General features: G+C 38.0%; 1 protein-coding gene across 1 annotated transcript in view; it reads left to right on the forward strand.

Moving 5' to 3' along the window:
- Positions 1-18,905, forward strand: part of LOC118816636 (neurexin-1a-like) — a 524,474-nt gene that overhangs the window by 213,268 nt on the left and 292,301 nt on the right. The window contains exon 11 of the mRNA XM_036583126.1: positions 14,366-14,569. Coding sequence (XP_036439019.1) covers positions 14,366-14,569 — 204 coding nt within the window. The remainder of the gene's footprint in view (positions 1-14,365; positions 14,570-18,905) is intronic.

Raw genomic sequence — 18,905 nt, forward strand, 5'->3', positions numbered from 1 at the left:
TCAGTATTCTCATAGTTTAATAGCAAAAAAACAATTCCCATTAATGCTCACTAGGGCTGCAAGACATGAAACAGTACCATATTGTAATTATATTGCTACATATTGCAATTGTGATATACTTTGTTAATATATTAAAGAGGCACTCCAGCCTAAAACTAGCATTTACTATTACATTATTTGTTGTGTTTTGCAGCACTCTGTAGCACAGACGTTATATCACTTAGCCCCATCAGTTTGACAGAATATGATTTTGTTATTTTCGTTCTGTCACTACAATACCCAGCATGCATTGCACAAATACATTGCCCAGGCATTGGGATCCCTAGACTGCTCACCAGATCCTAACCGCTTTATAACTAACATCAGATTTTTTAATCCTCAATTATTGGAACCTGTTTTGGACTTAAAAATCATGTATCGATCAGGCTCTACTACCAAGATACATCAGCAGAAGGGGGTTTTCCTAGTCTTTTAACCCAGACATCTCATTTTACAGACTACTGCAACACCATATGAGGCCTGTATGCATGTTTATAACACGTACTGATAGATAATTTTTTCATTTTTGAGATTCAGTTAGTTAGACCTGCATCATTTAAATATCTTCTTTAATTAAAACACCAAGAGCAATCAAAATAATGATTAATAAATGATCAACAGGCCTGAAATACCACACACACACACACTACAGGCTTTACACTGATCATTCTAGTCTTCATCAGCCTGATAAAATTAGATTTGTCTCTACCATTGTAATGACTTAGCATGGACTGAAAGGCCTTTTTTTAGCAATGGCCTTTAACCCTCTAAACTGCAGGCTCATTATTCAGCTATTAGTCTGAAGACTTATTATTAGGTAGCAACTGTGAAGCTAATATGTATGTTATGTACACCCTTAGGATGTAAGGTATTAAATGTGAGATTGTAATTGCGCTACCTTGTACGTCCACTCACTGGCCACTTTATTAGAAACTCTCACCTTGTACTTCCACTCACTGGCCACTTTATTAGAAACTCTCACCTTGTACTTCCACTCACTGGCCACTTTATTAGAAACTCTCACCTTGTACGTCCACTCACTGGCCACATTATTAGAAACACCTACCCTGTATTTCCACTCACTGTCCACTTTATTAGAAACACCCACCTTGTACTCCCACTCACTGGCCACTTTATTAGAAACACCTACCTTGTACTCCCACTCACTGGCCACTTTATTAGAAACGCCCACCTAGCACTCCCACTCACTGGCCACTTTATTAGAAACACCTACCTTATAGGTCCACTATACAACTATAGAAATGCAGACTGTAGCCCATTTTTTGTCATGAATAATATGTCACCTTCGCTCCACCTGATTCATCATTGACCAGTTTCTGACCACAGGACCAGATATTTGGGTGGTGGACCATTCACAACACAACTGACATGGAGTTAGGTGCTGGGATTTTTACACACATCAGAGCCTGTGCATTGAGAGTGGTCCACCAGTCAAAAATATCCAGCCAACAGTGGTCAGCTCTGTGGTCAGAAACTGGTCATTGATTAGGGGTTAGAGGATGGCTAACACAAATTGTGCCTCAACAGATGGGCATCTGTAGTAGCTGGTGCCATTGCAGTACAGTTAATATCTTCAAATTCTTTACCAAGTTTCTTCCACAAAAGCCACAGAATAAGTTCTGAAGCTGTTGAAGTTTGAGCTCCACTAGATACTTTTAAAGGATGCTGTAGAAGGCAGAATAAAGAATGAATTTTTGACCCCCTGCAGAAAAACCTTAGTGGCAGTCGACCACTACAGATGCCCTTTCTTTATGTAATAAATCTGACCCTCTTTCATTACATTCGACATGCTAGTGAATCACTTTATTTTTGCAGCGCTCTGCAAGATTTCCCCAAAATGTACTAACCTCTCTCCATACAGTTTGTCAGCTCCCATATGGCACAGTCCTGACAGGCCAGCCATTGCAGGATCCAGATTGGCCTGCTAGATGGATATAAACGCAGCACTGGGTGGCATTTATAATGTAAATGGTCTGTGCTCATTCTAAGACCTTATGTCAGCTTTCCTCCTTGCTTGCTTTTTTCACATTATATTTTCTGCACCTTCGTACAGTAATAGATGTCTGTAGGATTGCTCTCGGTGCTCACAGGCACTCTCTGAAAAACAGCTTTCAGAGTTTAGAGGGTTTGGTGTCTGATTCTTTCTAATAAATTTGTCCAGGCGATATCTGATAAACTAGCTTGTAGTTATAGTGAGGGATATTGAGGTTCAGGACGTTGCTTGTACTCACGCTTAGGGTGAAATGTAGTTGCCTTTCTTGCAATCATTAGGCCTGTCCATGCTCTTCCCATAAATATGTTCTTTTTTAGCTACTGTTGCAAGGCTGGACAAGCTGTACAGAACATTAGCAACAATCCCGTTCAGTCCCATTGAAGTTCACTTGTACCCAAAATTAGAGTGATTTTTTAATTAGTGATTGTGCACTGATTAACCCCTTAACAGGCCAAGGGCTTGTTGGTGGGCCGAAAGTTTTATTCGCACTTCTGTAACCTAAGAACGACTCAACCAGTTTGCACTGAAGTCACTGTAGTTACTGAATAATAAGCATTTGTATGTAAGAAGCCTGTAATTTTAAGGGCTTAAAACTGATGGTATATTCTTCTTCTTCATCTTCTTCTTCTTCTTCTTCTTCTTCATCTTCTTCATCTTCTTCTTTTTCTTCTTCTTCTTCTTCTTCTTCTTCTTCTTCTTCTTCTTCTTTTTCTGCCAGATATTTGACTGCTAACTTGTTCCACAGTTGTCGAGATATCAACACCATTCTAATGGTTTTTGTACAATAATTATTGAAAGGCAGTTTTTCCCCCTTAGGAATGAATGAGGTGCAAAAGTTTGTGCACCCAACTTATATCATGTCGACAAAAGTCTATTAGTAACGAGCTATTAATCATGTGGCAAATCAAAGCAGCCATCTAACAACACACTAGCAACCACCTGGGATACCGTAGCAACCACTTACCAACAGCTTTGCAACCAAGTAAAATACCACAGTGACCGTTTGGCCACACCGTGGCAACTGCTAACCATTCAGCGACACCCTAGCAACCACCTGTCGACAAGCTTAAGCTGCAGAATCACTCTGCATTTTCTTTATGAAATGCACTTTTTTTGGTTTTTAATGATGTTTGATTTGTGTGTAAAAGGTCACACTAGTAGTACTAGACTGGGTGTAGTTTTTTCTAATCTTAATTCCACTCTGCAGCTACATTAAAGAGTGACTTCACCTTTAAGAGTGACAGACCTTTTCTTCATCAATAGCTAAAATGCATTGTTCTGTAATAATAAATTATACCAGCTTCGCTTGAAATGTGAACACATTTTTCCAAAGTGTAAAAATTTCTACAGTGGTCAGTTCCGCCTTTGCAGAACCCCTTTGGTTCAACTCTGCTATAGGCGCGGATGACGTCTTTGTACCAAAGTATGATAACACGTCACAGTATGCAAATCAGTCAACCATCGTTACTGCCCCCTGATGATGCCCTACTCGTGCCCAGAGCCATGCAGAGAGATGGATCTGCTTGTGCCATGCTCATAAATATGAAACCATACAAGCCAAGAGGGAGGGAGAACATCGGCGCAGTTTTAGATGTTTTTCCATACATGTTGTCTCATCGCATTTAGAGTGTTATTGAGTGTTCTAGTTAGTTTGTATTGGTAATTCTTATTTATTGTCTTTGTCGATATTGTAGTTTGTAGCCTTCTAGACTTAACTAGCCCTATATTGATAGCGTTCAACGTATGATTAGATAACCTGGTGGACAGATTAAGTGAGGATTCTTGCAAGTCTCCATATAGCTGCTGATAAGTGCCGTCAACAGCTTGCAGAACATAAGGATTTAGGGTCACTGCAGGAAACCCTGGATGACCGGTGATGCAGCCTATGACCCCAACCTGGTCACAACACCCTGTTATACTTCTGTGCTTGGAATCAAACAGGCAGCATGCTAAAAGCTAGGTTGTGATGCTGGTAATGCTAGAGAACAGCTAGCGTAAGCTAACTAGCTTAGGCTACAAAGGCTACGTTTTTTAAAGCTTTTTTTCTGCATTAGCTTTAAACATACGTTGGCTATCACTAAATTAAGGACCTTTACCAAAGCTACAGTAGCTAGTATGGGAAGCACAATCAAAATTGGCCAAGATAAGAATCGGCAGAAAACAAGATTTATTTATTTAAATTGCCCAAAAAAATAGGTATTGGCTAATTTGGCTCTAAAGAAATCAGAATTGGCCATATAAATTCACGATTGGTGCATTCCTAGTAGTCGGTGATGTTTATTACACTTTCAACAGCGAGCTATCAATGTGTCAACTTGCCTAGCCTATCAGATGTTTGTCTCCAAAGATCTTAATTACAGGGCAAAAAAATACAGCTGATCTAACAGTGTGACCTCGCCTAACAGCATGACGTTGCACACACAAAATAAATATCACTTAAAATGAGAACACACTTTAAATTTAAAGATCATTAAAGATCTTTGAATAGGTTGAATCTCATTAGATTGAATGGGACTGTTACTGTTAAACTTGTCCAACCTTGCAACAATTGTTACATTGGAACACATTTGTGGGCGGAGCATGAATAAGGCAATTTGGTGTCATAAAGTACATTAGAGCCCATAGTGCTCATTTTCAGTGCACGTTTCTTACTAAATATGTTGTCCCAATTACAGAGGAAAGATCCAGGAAAACTGTCAGAAACTGACAAAAAAAGATCTTGCGGTTCTGTTAAATATATACATTAATCGACTAGTTGACATTGCCATAGTCAAAGAACTGTCCACTGGTTTTTATCAGTCTGACGGAAACAAACTTTTATCAAAGTAAATGCTAGTAACAAATCCACATCGTTCTGTTTTTAAAATTTACTTTAGGTTAGTAGCAAAGAAACTGGCATACTGACATGTTCGCTGACAGGCATGCCACTTTGTTTCACATGAGTCTGACTCAAATACACTGCATGCTAAAACGACAGTCTATGATTGAACAGTTTGCATATCAGTCAAACAGCCCCCTCCTGGTAAAGTAGGTAGTTCTTGGCCACATTGAGCGTTACGTCCTAACTTGGTTTGGCTTGCAAAACTATGTTTGAGCATACTCTTGCGCAAACAACAGTAGAACTGGTTTTATCTTGAATAGTATTTCCACACTATTAATGTACTTAAGGGTTTGTGGTTTGCAGAAAAAACAGTTTTCTGGACTCCTCCTTGCATGTTCAAACCATTAAAAATCAGGCAAAACTAGTTGACAGCTACTTACAGTGCTGATGAGAGGATATATTCGTAGACTAATTGACTAGTCTGGGCAACCCCTAGTTTACAGAATGAACAAGCCATTCAAGCTCCGGCAGGTTTACAACTCTGGCAGTCATCTGAAACCATACTAGGTGAAACTATCTATAGATTTTTTCTGGCTTTATTTTGCACTGGAACAGATGGAACAGCTTACTATACATTTCCACATGTATGAAGTGCATCCATTATTAATAGCTATTTGGTCACATTTGAAAGTCTGTTGTCTGATGCAACATCCTTTCATCTCACAGCTTCCTCCAACTTCTTCCTTTTGAATTCCCCACTGCAGTTCTGTCATACCACTAATTTCTTCCTTCCACACTTGCAGTAGCAAAATGGAACACAACATGCTTCGATACTCCTGGTGATGAAACTTTGGTTAACTGTTGATCAATGCTGCTTATAGAAAAGAATCATGCACTACAATTCTAGGACCACACTGGAGGACCATTAGAACAATAAACAAAGAAATATTTTGATTTAGTGGAATTGTTTGGTAAAAAATGTATGAAACTTATGTATAATTATCCTTACCCTAAATGTTATCATTCAGGTGTTAAGTGTCTTTAGTTTTGAACTGGAGCAACGAGGTTGATGTAGCTAACAGTAATCAGAATGCAGAAATCATTAGTGAAGTACACTATATTGCCAAAAATATGTGACTGGTCAAGTAGGTAGTTCTTGGCCACATTGAGCGTTACGTCCTAACTTGGTTTGGCTTGCAAAACTATGTTTGAGCATACTCTTGCGCAAACAACACCTATATGAGCTTGTTGGACTTAACTTAACTCCCCACCTCAATAACAGTCTCCATTCTTCTGGGAAAGCTTTCCACAAAATTTCAGAGTGTTTCTGTGGGAATTTATGCTCATTCAATCAAAAGAGCTTTTGTAAGGTCAGGCACTGATGGTGGATAAAAAAAAACCTTAATCACTTTCAGTGTTTCAGTTCGTCTTAAAGATGCTTGATGGAGTTCAGGGCTCTGTACAGACCACTGGAGTTTCTCCACACTAAAACCAAACTCGTGTCCTGATGGACCTCACTTGCAAAACGGCACTATTAATGCTGTAACAGAAAAGAGCCTTCCCCAAACTGTTGCCACAAAGTTAGGAGCATATATTGGTCTTAAAAGTCTTTGGATGTTGTATTAACATTGCCCCCCCACTGGAACTAAAGGGTTGAGCCCAGATGATTATCCCTCCTCCACCAAACTTTACTATTGGCACTGTGCATTCTGGTAGGTAGCGTTCTCTTTGCATCCACCAAACCTAGATTCGTCAATCAGACTGCCAGATATTGACGCACAATTCATCACTCCAGAGAACCTGTTTCTACTATCCAGAGTGCAGAGGGGGCATGCTTTACACCCCTCCAACCGCTTGACATTACTAATAGTGATCTTGTGTGCAGCTGCTCAGCCATGGAAACCTATCTCATGGAGATACTGGTGCACAGTTCTTGTGCTGACTCTGTAATTAGTAATGAAACAGGATAGGCAATTGTGGCGTGCGCCCGTCTGTTGGTGCATGGGTGCACGCCACAGCAATGTTATGCGCTACATGCTTAAGCACATATATTTTTATATCAGAATATGGACTATAGATATATCTTGAGGGAAGCTATATGTCTGTAGGCTACATTATGAAATTGTAATGTAGGCTATAAAATCAATAATGGAGATTCATCAAAGTGCACTGAAAATTGTTTTATAATGACATCTTGGCACCCTGAATCAAAATTTAATGGAATCATGAGGTGCTTATAGAATGACATCCCTAATAGCTTCCCTTATTTATTACTTATTATTAGCTTCTAAAATCTAAAAAAGCAAACTTCAGACAGATTTGGCTGATTGATTAGATTCAGTGTGAGGGGGATACAGTATATACTTGTTCACAAAGCAATTCCTTTAAGACACAGTATAACAGCCTACATCACTGTTTTTTTTTTCAAAAGCCCACATCGCCTAGGAAACGTATATATTGCCTAGAAAATGACTCAAAACCTCAGATTTGGCATAGTCAGATGTTGACAATCCAGCTGTCAGGCTTTGCTGGTATATATACATAAAAAAATGGAGCTAACTGATAACGCTAGCCTGAGGCGTATACTGCGAGTTATATAAGACAGTAGCTTTCAGCGTACAGTGCCAGACATGTGGGTGTCACAATGAAGAGGGGTCTTTCTCTCTCTCTCTCTCTCTCCCTCTCTCTCTCTCTCTCTCTCTGCACTCGGACTCTGGCATGTAGCCAGCTGTTGTGATGTCTCCAGATTGCTGCTTTGCTAGTACGCCCGAGCCAGCACCAGCAGGCTGAGGAGCTGTCAAAAGAATTAGCCTGCCGCTCACTTATCCGTGCATGGCGTTCCACCCTGTGGCAAAGCCCAACCACCGCATATGGCACTAGCAGGAGAAAGAATGAAAGAGGAGAAGAATGGAAGAAAAAGACAGAATAAATGGTGCATAGATATAGAGATATACCAAAAGAACTCAAGCAGGGCACAATTAACAACCTTAGGTCTTTTGCAGACTTTTGTACAGAGTTGAAATTCATCAAACAGCAAATGAAATGAGGTGTGCTGGAACCTGAGATAGTAAAATACTTTTGGATGTGAGCTATGCAGGGATACTACAGAGGCCCTTCTATATCTAATCAATCTGACCCTCTTCCGTTCAATTCCACATTGCTGTGAATCACACTGTTTCTGTGAGAAATACATGTGCACTCTCAAAAAGGTTCTTTAGTGAAGACAGTGGTTGTGTATAGAGCCACGAACACTCAAAGCACCTTTTGCATGAATAAATTGTTGTTTGCATGATAAAATGGTTCTCAGATTGATGGAGAATGTGTTGTATATGGTTCTATATAGCACTAAAAAGGTTTTGCTATTGTTATGATGTCAAGAACCCTGTTTGGTGCTATATAGAACCCTTTTCAAAAAGGTTCTATATAGAACCATCTACAACACATCATTCATCAGTCTGAAGAATTATTTCATGATGCAAAGAACCATTTATGCACGCAAAGGGTGGTTTGAGCGTTCATGGTTCTTTACAAAACCACTGTCGTTACTAGACACTGTCGAGGGAAAGAAGGGAGGAAGAAAAAAGATGGAAAAACAGAAGGATGAAAAAAAGAGAAAGAAGGAAACAAGGTAGAAAACCATGAAGGAAAGAAAGAAGAGCAGAAAAGAAGGAGGGAAGGAAGGAAAGAAAGAAAGATGGAAATGAAGAAAAATGGAAGGAAGGAAAGGAAGAATGAAAGGAGGGAAGGAACGTAAGGAAGTAAGAAAATAGATGGAAAAAAAAGTGAAGAGAAGGAAGGGAAAAAAGAAAGATGGTAAATAAGATTAAAGAATGAAGTGGAAGGAAGATGAAAAAGGATAAAGAAAGAAAGAAAGAAAGAGAGAAAGAAACCCTTGAAAAGAATAGAAAGAAAAAGAAAAAAGAGGGAATAGAATAGAAGGAAAGGAAGAACGAGTAATGAAAGATAGGAAAGGGGGTAGCTTAATACAAGATGGAAAAGAAAGAAAGAAAGAAAAAAAGATATACTAAATAGACTGAAGCAGCTACAATTACCATCCTTTGGGTTTTTACAGGCTTTCTTACAGTGAAGATCAGATCAAATAGGCTGAATTCTATGAGAATCTGTAAGTTATTTATTTATTTATTTATTCATTTATTTTTTAAAGAAAGAGACTGTTCGAGGTCAGGGAGTAAATGAAAGAATCTAAGAAAGATATCGAGAGAGAGAGAGAGAGACAGCAAGTTGGGAACGAATAACGCAGCGAACCGTCTGCCCACAAAAACAAAAAAGCCCAGATTTTAATTAAACAGACGAAACAGTTTGTTTCCTGCCCCGCATCCTGAACATCCTCCATCACCCTCTCCTGCTTAATTATCCCTCTGCTCTTGCCTCGCAGGGGAAGGAAAGGTGTGCACAGTGGACGCAGATGGTCAGGAAGATGCTGGCCAGGCCAGGCATGTCCACTGCCTTAATGAAATCTGACAGAGTACAGCTCTAACTCAAGAAGTGACAAGTTTCTTTAAAACCACCAAGACCCAATTTCCGAAAAGTGTCAGCAGAACATTCAGGAATTTCTCTTCTCTGTTCCTCTTTTTGTAAATGGCTTGTAAACCGTCAGTTACCTGAGCAGTGATCCCTGTGCTCAGTTTACATGAACCTATAGTATTCTTTACTTGCAAGAAACTTCATTGGCATGACTGAATTAACAAGGGTCCACTGCACAAAGTGTTGGAACTGTGCTTCTTTCACTGACCCTCAGTCCATTATCGAAGATTCCAGTTTTACAGGTCTTGTTACCTGCTCAAGATTGGTGTGAGGGCCAAAAGGTACTTGAGGATGTTCTCCTCTGTTTTTGCTAAAACTTGTAGCTGAAGAATCATTTCAATTCAACAAATTCTTTACTCTTCTAGGTGAGTATAAAATCACATAGCATTATTACGTCACCCCAAAATGTAAACTAGACTGGTATGTTTATACATTGACTGCTACTTTTAGTGTTATTGCTTTATAAAGAGTTCCCTAAGGTGAGATAAGCTAGTAAGGATGCAAATGCTAACCCTATCAGCATAGCCTCCACAGCTCATATTTTCACACTCAACAGAGAAAAACATATCCTATGTAGTAGTATATACTATATATAGTGTTTTGTTTCATTTCATTAAAAAGTCTGACTAGAAGTTGAGCTAAATAGCAAGGAGCGTAGCTAATTAGCCAAATCAGATGCTTTAGAGTAGCATTAGTTGACCCAAAAAGCAATTTAGTTGTCATGTTAATTATGATAATTCCAGCTGCCTTAAGTAGGTGAACAATGAACTAGAACCATAAATTCTGTTGGTTCCCCTTTTGGTCAGTTCTTGTGTTTGAGTGTGTGGTAGAAAAATGGCCTTAGCTCCGTATGAGTAAAAAGTAGTTCTAAGCATAAACTGCAGCTAAAAAGCTAATTGGTGTGAAAACTGCATTATGCCTCTTTTAGAAATGAATATCTACTCAACATTGTTAGTGAAACAAGAAAAATGATAGTAACTTATTTTGTCGATGCTTGGAGCCTGACAGATGCTGCAGGACGGGTGGGACTGTTTTCCAGTCATTATTATATTTTTGGATCACATTGTTGACCAGCACATGTTTGTACTGCTTTGAGAAATATAGCCACTATATTATTGAAAGGAAATTAAAATTGGAGCTTCATTATATGACATTCACTAGTGACATTTTTGAGTAGATGCTGTTCAAGCTAAGCAAAGGGATTCAGATATGCTTCCAATTCATTAATAAGTAATGAAAAATGAATGACTTGCTATAGGAGAGTTTTGTTTGAGCAGGCCAAAAGCCAGTTCTTTGGTTTTTCCATAGGGCACTTGATTAGATTAGTTCTGGAAATAAATGGATTAGATTTTTGCATCTTTTAGCTACTCAGATGTGTCTAACTTGTGCAAAGTCTTTGTGTTCCAAAGTCATATGGCAGAAATGTCACCGAACTTCTGGTACAAGCCATTTTTTATCTATTGCATGTCATGCGGTGTAACCCTTGTTAGCGAGACAGTAATTATCCTATGAGTCAGTCAACATAACCTGCCTGGCCTCCGAATGAGCTGCCTTATTAAGTCCGCTGAGCTGCCCCGTACATGACACCTGATCTATGTAATATAAGGACGAGTCGTCGGCTGTGTTTTCATTATGTAAAACACGGCACAGGCCGCGGCGCTCTTAGCAGGGCGCTCACGTTTTAGCCGTTTGCTGGTACAGATGTGGGAGCTGAGCTTTTGAAAGGCAGCTCCTAGATTACTCCATCTCAGTGGCGTAGCCTCCAATATCAGGATTGTCTCCAGGCGCTTCCACGCTAGACGGCTTGTTTACTTCCATTTAGGAGTTTGTATATACAGTACGTGAAAAAGGGGAAAGACAGCTTGAATTCCAAGTAGGGCTGAATTATGGATGATGCCTCTAAGCTAACTCCGCCTGTTCAGGCTTAATGTTGAACATATATTTGCCGTATTCCTGCGGCGGCTGTAATTCCGTCTCTGCCGGATGGGACATGACACCATAGGTTGTTGCCGCATCGGGACGAGCGTCTGACATTCTACAATGTTCTCCCTGCTGAGTGGAATCACGTCTATGAGCGGTTAGCGTTCCAGTATGCTAGTCATTTCATTCCCTTTCACCACAATGACAAGAGCATCCGCCTTCAATGCTGTCTGAAGAATAGTGTCGTTTTTATTCCCTGTCACACTCTATTAGACGCCTCTAATACGTCTTCATTTAAACACGGCTCCAGACATTTTAATATAGTGTTATTTGAGGGCCGTGTTGGAACACCCTAAACACAAATTAGCTTGTCAGGCAGCAACTTAAGATGCTAACTTTCTAGTTTCAATTCATAATTATGTCCTTGCATGCAAAGGCAAGAGCAGATAAACAACTTTTGGCCGCCATCCCTTACTCGTGCTTGGTTTAATAAAAAGTTCCTTCTCTGCATTTTAATATACATTTTTATGTCATTAAAGACTGGATGTTTGACAAAGGCTTGCTGTATATTATAAAGAGCTTCTACAGTGTCTTAATTACTGTTGCTGGTGCTTTTGTTCTATTTCAGCTCGTGGTTCAACAAGTTTAAACCCGAGTTGGAGCGGTAGAGTGCTCCAGTGAATGGTAGAGCTGTGCGTTTTCAATGAAATGTGTAGTAGAATTCAGTGTGTAGTATGCTAGGGCACCAGTTGTATTGAAGGCATAGTTCAGTGGTTTCCAATGTGGTTTGTCAGGGTCCCCCAACGGTCCACATTTTTCCTATATCACTAAGTGTGGTGAGTTAGGTTGGAGCATCTGGTGGGACCATCCTTAATTTTTTTATTTTCCATTCAAAATGGCAACTAAGTACAAGTGATTAAAAAAACATTTAACAGGAAACACAAAACCCTCAACAACTAACTATTTCAGTTGCTCAGTGTCTAGCTTTTGCCTTTATTACAGCTTCCATTCTTTTTGTGAGACTTGCTTTCTGTTTTTCAAAAATTTTTGCATTGATATTGTTCCACACCTTCAAGGTTCAGTCTTAGAAGTTGGTTGCACTTCCTGTTTCTCATGATTCAAGTAATCCCAATGATAAATTTAGTCTAATCAGTACATAAAACCTTAGTCCACATCTCTCTTATATCCAGTTTTTTGAGTTCTAGTCGCAGTTTTCTTCCGTTTCCTATTTTCTTTTCTCAGTAAGATCTTCTTGACAGCTACGCATCCTTTCAGACTCATAGCTTTGTCTTCTCGCAGTGGAAGGATGGACAGAAACATTGAAGTAAGAGTGGAGCTTGTTTTTCTCCTCTCTCTCAAAAATGAAAGCTTTTGTTGCTGTTTATCTGAAGGGGTCAGTTTTGGTGGTCTGCTAGGCCAGGGCACAATTGCTAGGTTCTTTTAAAATTATTTTGAACTGATTTTGGCTGTTTGGCTCCTGGTTACTTATTTTCCTTTAACTTTCCCATTTCTTGTATAAATGGCTGTTCTGCCTGGAAATTTAAATGAAGGGTGGGTTCTGACTTTTTACTCATTTGTGTTCATTTTCCCCTTCACCACAAATGTCTGTCTGACATTTGTTTCTGTAGTTTTGGACTGGGGCTATGATGCTAATGTAGAAGTAATGGAAAATTATAGCCACTCATTAGCATTGTGCAAACTGCATAATGTGATCTTAAACTGGCTTGCTTATGAGGCTTCTGACATACTGTAATCTGTACAAATGGTTAAAGATATGTAGCGCAGCTAAAAGCAAAGGTCGCAGCTATCTTGAGGTCTGTTTGAGATTATGTACCAACACAGTGTGGTTTGTAATGTAGTATGCTAACTGGTGCATAGCCTTCCATTACTTAGATAACTTAGCCCACTAGCACCAGCACTAAACTAAAGAAGCAGACTTCAGACACCAAACATGTCTTGGCTAATCAATTACTTTTAAAGGAAGGGGGTCATTTTTTTGACCACATATTTCTGTTTTTGTGTTGTCGTTTTTCACTGTAGGGTCCTACTTTATTGCAAGTGTTCATCATTGATGTCCACAGTTTAGTAAAATGGCCCATTGACCATCCAGTTTTTTGTCTGTCACTGCCTGCCTGAGGAGTTGACTTGAAAAGCATATTCAGCATATTCAGAAGAATCATGGAATCCTCGTTTCTGAGAAGGGTTGAATGATGTGACCAAAGGGAATTTGTGATAGGATTACTCTATGGTTAGAATAAGGAAGCACATGAAAGTGTTCCACCTGAAGTTCTTCTTCCTAAACTAACTTGGCTTCGGGCCTTTCTCTCATTGTAGTGGCATATAATGTCACACAGCTTTACAGCCATGAAAACAAGCTCAGAATAAGAATAAAAACAAAAAGTTCATGTCTTCATAGTTTCTGTTCTTTTTTGTAAATTAACAAACAAAAAATATGATTTTTTTATTTTAGTGATTTGTAGTCATATTGTACATAAAAGAAAAAAATTTACAGCAGTGACTTTGCAGATGCTAAAGTATTGTTTTTATTTAAAACAACAATTTTGATGTTTTTTCCCAGATTTTTGAGATTTTTTGATAATTTTTTTTTGTCAGTGGTGCTACAGAAACCTAAAATGTCATTTTTATTATATCTCAGAAGAAGAAAACCTACGGCTATTGGAATCGCTCTTTATATTTCTGATGAATTAAGCTAAATGCCAGCTTCATGTGACTGTGTTGGTGATAAGACTTTGTTATTTTCATTTTAAACATGAAATAAAATAACAACTTGAATGCAGTATTTGTAATTCCTGACAAAAAGACCTAAAGTGCCTATAGACTATTTTAGAAAAGCTCAGATTTTAGTCATTTTGTCAGTGGTGTTCCAGTCAGTGGTGTTACAACTTTCTCGATGTTCTTCAGTATAACATTCTACATTTTACACTCGAATTGCTTATCAACGCTTGTACCCTGTTTGCCGCTGCAATGGTAGACTGACCCTCCTAATCTGTGTTCCCTGCTTACAGATGCTACCGTATTGAGCTACGACGGCAGTAAGTTTATGAAGATCCAGCTGCCGGTGGCCATGCACACCGAGGCCGAGGACGTGACGCTGAGGTTTCGGTCACAGAGGGCCTATGGCGTTCTCATGGCAACCACATCCCGGGACTCAGCCGATACCCTGCGACTGGAGCTGGACACTGGACGTGTCCGTTTAACTATTAATCTAGGTATAGACATTTAGCCATAACTTTCAACACATATAGTTGATTATGCACAAATACAAAGATTAGATTCTACCTACATTCTAGAAGAGCACACATCTATACTGACCTCCATCAAATCTCACATACTGATGTCATACTGTCCTTCACCTAAATACCATAGACTTAATCATGGGACGTCTCAAAACCTGTTGAGCTGCTTTGCTACTTGGTGCCTATATAGGCAGCTAAATCAGAATTTAAAGGAATATTCCAGCATTTTTCAACCTAATCTCTAATATACTGCATCTGTATCGCTCTAGCAATTACCACAGACAATAATTTCAATGCACTTGAAAAAGGACAACAAGCCTGTTGGGCTATAGAAACCTTGGGGGAAAAGGAGGCTGAATTCTATAAATGAACAGTTAAAATATGTTATTATATAAACTAAATTTAAAACGACAACTGTTACACTCAAACAGTTCAGATCATAGGATATGACAGAGTTGAGAGAATGTCTCCACTAGAACAGCACAGTAAATTAGCAGTTCCAGTTACTTTCGCTTTATTTAGGTTATTCTATCCACGCTCAATCAGACGGAGCCTTTTAAAGCTCCACCCACACTGCTACACTAGAAACAAATTACCACTAATCCTTCCCTCTGACAAACTAATCCTACCACTGAAATAATACAAATAATAAAGATTAACTACTTAATTGACATTTACCTTTGACTGAAGAATTTCTGAAAGTCTACTACAATGTTTTTCATAAGCGATCTGCATCAGCCCATCTATTCCAAGAGTGTTTAAATCAAACCAGTTTTATGTTCTTTTCTAATACAAAGAGTGAGAAAAGTGTCAAAATTATTGTCCATGGTTATCGACAATACTAGAGAGGCAGCAGATGAAGATTAGGTTGATTGAGTATTCCTGCATAACCAGAGGCAAAGTAAAATAAAATTATGTATAATGCATTATAGAGTATCCCAGGTAATAGTAGTAACAAATAAAATAAAACGGACAAAAGACTACTTCAGGTGATAGTAGTTACAAATGCATAAAATAAAATTAAATTAAAGAATGTCTCAGGTGATAAAAAACCTTGAGTTAAATAAAATAGATTTAAATAAATGATATAGTATCTCAGATGAAAATAGTTATAAATAAAATACAATAAAATAAAATAGATGATATAGTATCTCAGGTGATAGTAGTTATAAATAAAAATAATAATATTAATAATAATAACCAGGATGGCATCTTGTATTTTGTATGTTCTGTTAAGTATGTCCCTTTGGACTGGTAATTGGTTCTAGACAGACTAAATTGGATTTAAACAGAATGGAACCTCGCAAGGCACAATATTTCACTCAGAGAAGCGCGTCAGAATTGTGCATTTTGCCAGAGTGCTGAGCCAGATCAGACGTGACTAACAGAGATCGACAGTAGCAGTCATTGTTTTGAGCAGTCTGAGTACAGCCAGTACTGCACTGACAAGAAGAAAAGAAACAGTTCGTGACATAGTCTGAAAAATGATCATGCTCTTTGAGTGTTTATATGTTGAGAACTGGAGAAAGCACACATTCCTCCTCCACTTGCTGATCAAAGGCTTACTGGGCTGAGTGTGGGGGTGAGGACAGCACTGCATGCTGGGAAAGCTGTTCTATATGTCAGGGTGTTGCATATCTCTCAAGTGGCCAAACGTTATGAGAGTCTGCGTTTATGTCAGTTAACTACGTTTCCCCGTGTCTCTCATGTCCAAGCGAGTCTTTTCCATAAATTCCAAATGCTAATTAAATGGCATCATTTTGGCTGTAATATTGCTTACAGTCATACATGCGATCTGATGTGTTTCACTCACCCAAACCCAGAGCGCATACTAACACTCTCCCACACTAATGAATGCCAGCGGCACGCAGCTCTGAGTTCTGTCCCTTCCACTAATTAGACAAAATTCATATTAATCCTCCAACGTCAGTCCTCTCCCATATGCTGCTGCAGCCGAGAGGCTGTGATCGATAACCACACTTCAGCACGCTGCCTAAACCGCCAACGGTCTGCAACCGCGTCAACTCTAAAGAAGTCACTCCTAGGCCACGTTCTGTGGGCCCACGTTGAAAACTGTGCGCATTGTTAGCCTGTCTCATTACAGGATATGAAAGCAAATAACAACCACCTACTTAATATTGTCTTATTTATCAAATAAAATTCTGTTGATTTTGGAGATTCTCATTAAAATATACCAAAATGGATAACAAACACCTACCTAATACTGTGGTATTTATTTTTTAAATAAATTTCTGTTGACTTTACGTATTCTCATTAAAATATGCAAAAGAGAATTATAACTACCTACATAATATCATTTTACTTATGACCTCATTTTTGTTTTATTCAGATGTTCTAATCACAAAATATGAAGTAGATAATGAAAATGAATATCTGTGTAATGCTGTTTATTTTTTTTAATCTTTTATTTTTAGATATCCTCGTTACAGTGAACAAAAGTCAGTAACAAGCACTTTTGCGATATTTTGTTATTTATTAAATAAATTATTTTGTTTATTTTAGATGTTTCCCCTTATAACATCTAAAACTGGATAACAGGCAGCTGTGTAACAGTATTATTTATTAAATAGAATTCTGTTGATTTTAGATATACAAAAGTGCATATTAACCCCCTACATAATATTGGGGTATTTACTATTTTTTTAGTTTTTTTACTTTTAGATATTCTCATTCCAACAGATATAAAAGTGCAGAAGAAACACTTATGTAAAATTTTGTTATTTCTTTTAACAAAATTCTACTGACCTTACTTACGTATTCTTATAACAATATATAAAGGTTGATATAAAATTGCATTAATTTTAGATATTCCTATTACAGTACACAAAAATAATGAACACATACACAAAATTGTCATATATTAAATTAAACTATAATAATTTTAGATATTCTAATATACAAATATGAATATTGACCACCTACATAACACTGTGCTATTTATTAAATGAACGTCTGATCATTTTAGATGTTGTAATTGAAATATACAAAAGGGGATTATGAACACCTTTGTACTATTGTGTTAGTTATTAAATAAAGTCTGTTGGTTTTAGATATTTTTATTACAATGTAGAACAGTGGATAATGAACACCTAAGTAATTTGTTACTTATTAAATGGAATTCTGTTGATTTGAAATATTTTCATAACAATATACAAATGTGAATATTGACCACCTATATAATATTGTGCAACAAACAACACATGAAAACAAAAAATAATAAACAATTGTGTTTTTTGTGTAAGAAAAATTATGGAGTAATCAACTTCATCACAGTATACAAACAGGGGTAATGAACAGCTTTGTAATATTATTTATTAAATAATCTGTTGATTTTAGATATTTGTATTAAAATATACAAAAGTGGATAACAAACATTGATGGAATGATGTGATTTATTAATAAACATATGCTAATTAGTAGGCTTTGCCTTAGAAGCTGAAAATACTGTAACTGTGTTATTAATAAAACTCTGATGACGTTAGATATTCTGATTACGGTGCACTGAAGTGAATAGCATTGTTATCTTGGTAATTATTATCATTTGTCTTAGTAACATATACAAAGTGGATAATGAACACCTACATGATAGCAGAACGTCCAGATGTCCGGCAGGGTTGTAACGCAAGGCAGCTCAGTCAGGTTTGAGATACTTAGTCCCACATGCAATCTGCTTCTTCCACAGTCTATTTCAAAACAGACACACACACACACGCGCACGCACGCACGCGCACACACAAATACACACACACAAACACAAACTTTTACTACTGTGTTTAATAGAGGGGAGATGGCCCCGAGTGCTTCAATGGCCGAAGTCTGCAACTCTTCACTTACTGCCAAAAGAGCATGGCAGCACTTTCCCTCTGGAGAGAACGCTCAGTCTTAAACTCGCTATTAACTTCATGTCTGTCATCAGAATCCCTCTACTCCTTAAAGAGGTAATTTGGTCAAAAATCTAATTTACACAATATTATCCTTTGCCCAGATGTGGTCCATCAGCCAAGACATATGTAGTGCTCAGTTCCATCCATCAGCTCCACCCACAGGTAGAGTCAGTTGTGCGTCGTGCCCTTTTTCTTTTGGAGGCTTTTTAGAAGTGAGTCATGTCAGCACTGAGTTCTGAGGTTTTCTTTCAAAATTTTTTTAAAGCTTTCAGAAATTTCATTCTTTTTTTGCATTCATTTTGCAACCCAAAATAATTTAAACCGCAGACAAAACATAAAGAGAGCGGCTCGTCTAGCTTTAAAAATTTTTTTAAAGCTTTCAGAAATTTTTTCATAGGCTGTCT

This window comes from Colossoma macropomum, unplaced genomic scaffold (assembly GCF_904425465.1).
Source record: "Colossoma macropomum unplaced genomic scaffold, Colossoma_macropomum, whole genome shotgun sequence".
NCBI lineage: Eukaryota > Metazoa > Chordata > Actinopteri > Characiformes > Serrasalmidae > Colossoma > Colossoma macropomum.